At 49.6% G+C, this 6,473-nt stretch overlaps 1 protein-coding gene across 1 annotated transcript; it reads left to right on the forward strand.

The window, feature by feature from the left end:
• The first annotated feature begins 3,052 nt into the window (after nt 1-3,052).
• On the forward strand, nt 3,053-4,749 carry LOC144161622 (nucleoredoxin-like protein 2). The gene is made up of 3 exons (XM_077692255.1): nt 3,053-3,064; nt 3,797-3,897; nt 4,508-4,749. Exons 1-3 carry the CDS (start codon nt 3,053-3,055, stop codon nt 4,650-4,652), a joined length of 258 nt encoding a protein of 85 aa, XP_077548381.1. The 3' UTR covers nt 4,653-4,749.
• Nucleotides 4,750-6,473: the final 1,724 nt, after the last annotated feature.

The following is a 6,473-nucleotide window of genomic DNA, read 5'->3' on the forward strand; positions in this document are numbered from 1 at the left end:
TGTTTCCTACGGCCTCGGTTCTTAAGTGTGCGTGCAAGGTCATTAAAAACCGGTAGTGGCCATTGCAAGGTCATTTTGTCGAAGTGTCCGCTATGATGCTTGAAGACGCGTGATGTCCTGACAGCATGTGACGTCATACCGGATGCCGTGTTAAAGGCGAGGTCCAGCGATCTAGTAAATGGAGATGGTTAGGCAGGCGGTCGTATTTGCGGGGCTATGCAACAGACTCATCGTGGGACGTAAATACAGGGCGCAATTGGCATTTCAAACCATTCGCAGACAGGTGAAATGACCTCTAATTGCGCGGGTTTTTCCTTTTATAAGTTGGCGTTTATTTGCGGCAGAAGCTGCGAGGCGCCGCAAACGCGGAACAGTCGCATTTCCAGTGAATTTTCTTTTGTGTGTGAGCATGAAATTCTTCTCTCGTTTCAGATTGTGTCAACTACATTCGGTTCACCTCGTGACGGGCAGCTGAGGTCCGTGAGCCGCGAAATCTTCGCCTTGGAGCTCCTGCGCACTACTTTTCGTGCGTCGTCCATAGAATGCAAATAAAACGAGAGCCCTGGTGGACTCCAGGCGTCAGTTCCTGTGGCTATTGAGGGCTTGCGCATGGCGAACTATGGGCTATGACTAAGAATGCTATGAAATGAATGCTCTGTCTAAAAATGCTTTGACTAAGAATGAAGTTCATTTTGAAGGTCCAGGGCACGTCCGCCACCATCCCCAAAGGGACCGGTTGCTGATAGATCCATTCCTGTCTGACAATCAGCCATTCTCTCTGACACACAATTCCTGGATTCTCTATGCTAAGAGAACTGCCGACGGTTCTGAGCACCAAAAATTCTGATATTAAGTGCGAATGCACTTTATAAGCGACCCTGAATTCCGGTGACCGCCGTCCGTCCGCATAGCAACAGCTGCGGGTGCGCGCGCTCCTCGTCTTCCTTGGCAACGGGGGGAGATGGGCGCGCGCTGCCTGGCCGCTGACATGGCACATACCCACGTGGGGGATTGCCCAGGAATCGGGCGTGAGAAGGGCTAATGCACCCGCTTAAAGGAGTACTGACACGAAATTTCAAAGCTGAGATCCGCTCTAGCAATCAAGTACAACGACAACACAAATAGGTGTCTGTGAAAAATGCATCTTTCTTTCTTTGTAGTTGTGTGTGTGTGTGCGATCTCTCTTTCGCGAACATTACCGAACCGCGCAAATTCAACTCCTGCATTCGCACTTTCACATTCTTCCCCTCGGGGAAATGCGGGGAAATTTTTTTAGGTATTCTGATATTTCCAGTTATTCTGATATATCAGGTCATGGAGCGTCCCAAATTACAAGCACACTCCCCCGATTGCTTCCGTGAGCGTCGAGTGCTGTTTTCTCGCGAACTTATCAACTGAAATGAGGTACAACTTCACACTGTCTTGTTACGGCTTTTCAACTTTTCTTTGGTTGCCGAGGCTACCTGCATATGACTAAATCTGTTAAAATAGCAACTCTTGTGTGGCTAATTTTCACGAAGAAAATAAAATTACTTTGCCACAGCGCAAGATTGTCCGCTGTTTTTGCTGCAACCCAAAAATTGGTCAAAAATTATGCTGCTGAATTAAAAACGAATTTAGCCTACATGTGCCTGAACGGCACTTAAGCCTAAACGTCTAAATGACACTTTTCAGTGCCTCTTCTAGGCGCCTAAAACCTTGATTTTTCGTGCCTAAATCGGTCTTTAATAATACAACAGACGAAGACTCCCCAGCCGCTTTCGCGCCCAGCCCTTATTTCGCCACAGTGGTTAGAGGTAACAACCACGCCGTAGGCCTGCAAAGGAGTAACTCTGGACATCGCTGGGGCATGGGGACCGACTGGGCGTTATTATTATTATTTTTCTTGCAAGATAATTTTTTTTTTTGCAGCCACAATTGCGTGGACACTTTACAGTTTGCGCGTGCGGGCTTGCAAACACCCGTCAGGTGCCATACCACGTTTGCGTAGTAGGGGAAATTGAACCTTGATCGTGCTCACGAACCTCAGGCCATGCCCTTCGGCGCGAGGAATCGGTAATGCTGGGCGGATGTGCTTAGGATTGCGTATAAACTCACGCAACACGGGAAAGGGCATACTTCTTGCCAGACTAATGCCACTCCGTCTAGACTTTCTCTTCTCGAATTCTACACTGCCTTCGCATTCAGGCATAATATTTGATCCTGTTAATCGACCAGATTTAGGGGAAATCCCCAAGGTGGAGTAAGTTTCTGTGAAGGAAAGTTTGACATCCACCTAAATGCAGCCATACGGCTACAAAGGAAAGCTATACAGCTATCTCAGAAACTTCGCAGTTGAAGAAAAATTCGTCCTGGTCCAGGATTCGAACCCGGGACCACTGCTTAACCGGAGCAGTCGCTCTACCAACTGAGCTAACCAGGAGGCTAGTCGTTAGTAGCGCGAAAGCGAATTCATCAACAACTCGAAGTGAAGGAAGTGTCCTTCACTTCGAGTTGTTGATCCAACTGAGCTAACCAGGAGGCTAGTCGTTAGTAGCGCGAAAGCGAATTGATCAACAACTCGAAGTGAAGGAAGTGTCCTTCACTTCGAGTTGTTGATCAATTCGCTTTCGCGCTACTAACGACTAGCCTCCTGGTTAGCTCAGTTGGTAGAGCGACTGCTCCGGTTAAGCAGTGGTCCCGGGTTCGAATCCTGGACCAGGACGAATTTTTCTTCAACTGCGAAGTTTCTGAGAAAGCTGTATAGCTTTCCTTTGTAGCCGTATGGCTGCATTTAGGTGGATGTCAAACTTTCCTTCAATATTTGATCCTGCGTTCCCTATGCACGCTGATATGAATACAGAAAGCAAGAAGCATATATGTCAGTTCGCTGCTGCACCGGGAATGTTGAAAAGGGTTGAAAAGGGATTCGACACGCATCTTGATTTCATCCCGCAAGGGGGCGCATATTGCGCATGCAACCTACTACATCAGTTCTGGCGCCCGTCCCCCTTCCCACATTCTCCTGGAGTAGAAAAACGGCAGAAAAGGAGCCCCCGCGTACGATGTGTTCATGCACCGCAACGTGAGCTGGGGAGGAAGCGTACAGGAGCATTGTTGGATAGTTCTGTGCGGCACCTTCGTTCGACATTCCGTTCCCTTCTTTCTCGAAACAATATCAAGTATTTCTCTTCTAATGTGTGCTCTAATTTGGACTAATGCGCAAATCGCAGGCATATATTCGGCCATATTGGGACACCTGACTGTTCTATTCTCGTCACATCGCTTTCTTTGCGGTAAACATAAACGTTGTCTTTGTTCTAAGACACAACTCGGGCTACGTCTTTTATATCCGTCTTCTGTAGGTCGTGCGTCACGCAGGGGTAGGAGCAAGTTCCCAGACCCACCGATAGAGGGTGCGGTGGTTTCGCAGGGCGTGTTCCTCTCCCTCCCGCAACGAAAAGGAGGTGGGAGGAAGCATCCGCCACTGACGTTAAGCTGCAGATTCCTTTGCGCGAATGTTTAAGCAGATTTCACGTTGGGTGGAACTGGGATTAATTTTCTTTTTTGGTCCGTGCTTTTTTTGTAACGCTAAGCTTTTTCATTCCTCTGTCTCAAGTTTTCTTCTCTCCTTGTACGTAACGTAAATGAGCCCCAAAGCCAAGCAATGAGAAATGACAACATGAAAATTCTGGGGAGTTTATGATACACTGATGCATACCTGGTTGATTATTTTGCCAGCAGATTACTTATGAAGTGCTAGTGTAATGAAACTGCTGCAGTCCTTTAATTTGTGAGGCATTTTTGTGTCGTGCAGGTGATCTTCATCTCGGCCGACCGAAACCAGAACGACATGCTGGAGTACATGCGATCTTCCCACGGAGACTGGTACGCGCTGCCTTTCGACGACCCGCTTCAGGGCTGAGTACCCGAAGGAAGCTGTTCGAACTGCAACAGTTTAAAGAATATATAAACGGTGGCCCACAATACAGAAAGCGCAAATATTAGTGCCAGATAAAAGACGTTCGGAGATGATTCGGAGGTGGGGGCGATAGCCACTGTGCTGCTGAGATCAAACGTTTCCCAGTGTTTCGTCGTCTATTTTCTCTTTCTCTGTGTGTGTGTGTGTGTGTGTGTGTGCGTGCGTGCGTGCGTGTGCGTGCGTGCGTGTGAGTGAGTGAGTGAGTGAGTGAGTGAGTGAGTGAGTGAGTGAGTGAGTGAGTGAGTGAGTGAGTGAGTGAGTGAGTGAGTGAGTGAGTGAGTGTTGATACTGCGTGTGAGTGTTGATACTATGGGCGCAGGTCCTGTCGCTTCTGATCTCACGCGCAGTTTTTCCACCCTTAGCTTATGTTTCACTTTGTCCTGGTGGCTGGATCGCATTACAGACAGACAGACAGACAGACAGACAGACAGACAGACAGACAGACCAAAATTTTCTCTCTTAAAGTAGCCCAAGGAAGGCTATCGTCTTAAAAAATACATACCTGAGCGCTTTTTTTTTTTTTTGCTAAAATCCACTTTTGCCCCGCAGCGAAATAGAGGAGCGCTTCAAGGTGGCGGGCGTCCCGACGCTTCTCGTCCTCCGGCCAGACGGCACCGTGGTCAACACCAACGGGAAGAAGCTGGTGCAGGAGCGTGGCGTCAAGGCGTTCCGCGAATGGCTCGACTCGTGAACTTCCCCTGCCCGTGTCTCGAAGTGTCTCCTCGCCAGACTCTCCCTCACGCTGCCGTCGGTGGGAAGCGCCACGCTGCGCTTCCCATGACGTGTCCCATGACCTGAAATTCCAATAAACATCTCGCAGTGACTGGCCCCTGTTGTGCTAGAGGGCACTGGATGCGACGTTGGTACACCATCCTGCTTCCTTCTAACAGCCAGTTGCTTCTTCCCTTGGCACACTTCTCTCAAGGCGTTAAGGTAGGCGTTCTTTCGCCGTATGCGCAGACAAGTCATCGTAGCCACGTGGCTACGATGAATTATACCTACGATTACGCATACATTTTCGGCACCACCCCGCTGTCCTGTTCTTACCATCCTTTCAGCGTTAGCCAATTCAACGTGTGCGATCTGTGCTGTCCTTTAAAGGCCCCTCGCAAACTTTGGTCAGCTTGTGTCCCGTGCCACCCTTTTAATTGTGACAGCTTGAAATTGATGATCCAAGTGGCGAAGGCCGATGGCCGCCAATCACTGTAGTGAGCAGGCAGTTGCCTAAATTGGCCCTGCATCGAACTAGCCAAAATATGAGACCGAGAGAACGACCCATTTAGGGGCGATTTATTTTTTCTCTATATTGCAACACTGAAATTTACTTTCGGCTGGCTGCTCCCCCATGCATGCCCATCATACAGCAACGCTGCCCCCTTCTGCCCCCTTACCCTTCTCACAGGTCTCATGTCTCACGCCGACGCCTCAGGTATCAACCCGCGATGCCATCCAGCTGCTACTATCAACAAAAGTCGAATGTCGTTGGCCGTTGCTAGTCTGCAAGTGAAACGCTGAACAGGGCGGTGGATGCACGGGGGAGGAGTGTCTGTCAACGCTTTCGCGTCCTTGCTTCGTTTGCCGATGAGGCGTAACTAATTCACGACCGCTTGCACGGACTTCCCTCGTCGTTCATCACAGCAATGGCTTCCTTCGCCAGCCTCCATGGCGGAGAACCAAGATTTAGAGTTTGCAAGAGGGCGGCAGATAGTAGTCCGAGAACGTGCGCGAAATATTTACCAAGATAAACGAAGCTCCAAAGTGATGTTTCGCTTTCAAAGATTTCGGAATTGAAAGATTTCCCGCCGTGCAACATCCTCAATAGGTTTGACGAAAGCCTGTTTGGTGGGGATGAAACATGTTGCAAATAAACGACACACACCCCCATTGTGAACAAGGCTTCCATAGAGAAGCCAAAGCGTCTCTCGTTGGTTCAGTTTTTTTTGTTTTTGTTTTGTCAGTGTCTCGGTTGCTTGCAACGTCATCGGTCAGGCGCAGAAAACAGGCATCCCAGCAGTTCTCTCGCCGCCGCATTGCTCATGTTACTGAGCAGTTTGTAGGTAATCGTGTCCGTACCGGGAGCACTCCTCTTGTTACTCTCGTCTTCTGCGGACCAAAGCTCTGCCATGGTGAAAGGTTCGTCAAGGTCCGAGTGCTCCGGCCCCGCATACTCGTCCGGGATCGGATACTGGCCCTTCTCCATTTTGAAGTACGTCCGTTCCAGGTCATCCAACAGGCGCTGTCCATCCCCGTTGTAGGCGTTCAGTGTCTTGATCAAATTGCGATTGCTGGCCGTCTTGCTGCTCAGCGGGTCGATGACATGTCTCAGGAGACACCATCTCTTCCGCGCCGACAGCTTGCCCTGGAGGCCGTCACACACGCTGAGCCAGTTTTCGCAGCATATCTTGCTCGCGTACTCGGATATTTCTTTATTCAACTACTCTATTCTTTTGACTAACTTCTTATTGGGGCGCTTCGCGTGAGCGAGTAGCGCGCCGCCCACATGTGCGGGCCA

The sequence above is a fragment of the Haemaphysalis longicornis genome, unplaced genomic scaffold (assembly GCF_048455015.1).
Source record: "Haemaphysalis longicornis isolate Haplotype H1 unplaced genomic scaffold, Haemaphysalis longicornis Haplotype H1 scaffold_12, whole genome shotgun sequence".
Lineage (NCBI taxonomy): Eukaryota > Metazoa > Arthropoda > Arachnida > Ixodida > Ixodidae > Haemaphysalis > Haemaphysalis longicornis.

Excerpts from the sequence above, each read along its gene's own strand:
- LOC144161622 (XM_077692255.1), top strand. Across the intron at positions 3,898-4,507 it reads CCTTTCGACGACCCGCTTCA|CAGCGAAATAGAGGAGCGCT; the intron begins GGGCTGAGTACC and ends ACTTTTGCCCCG.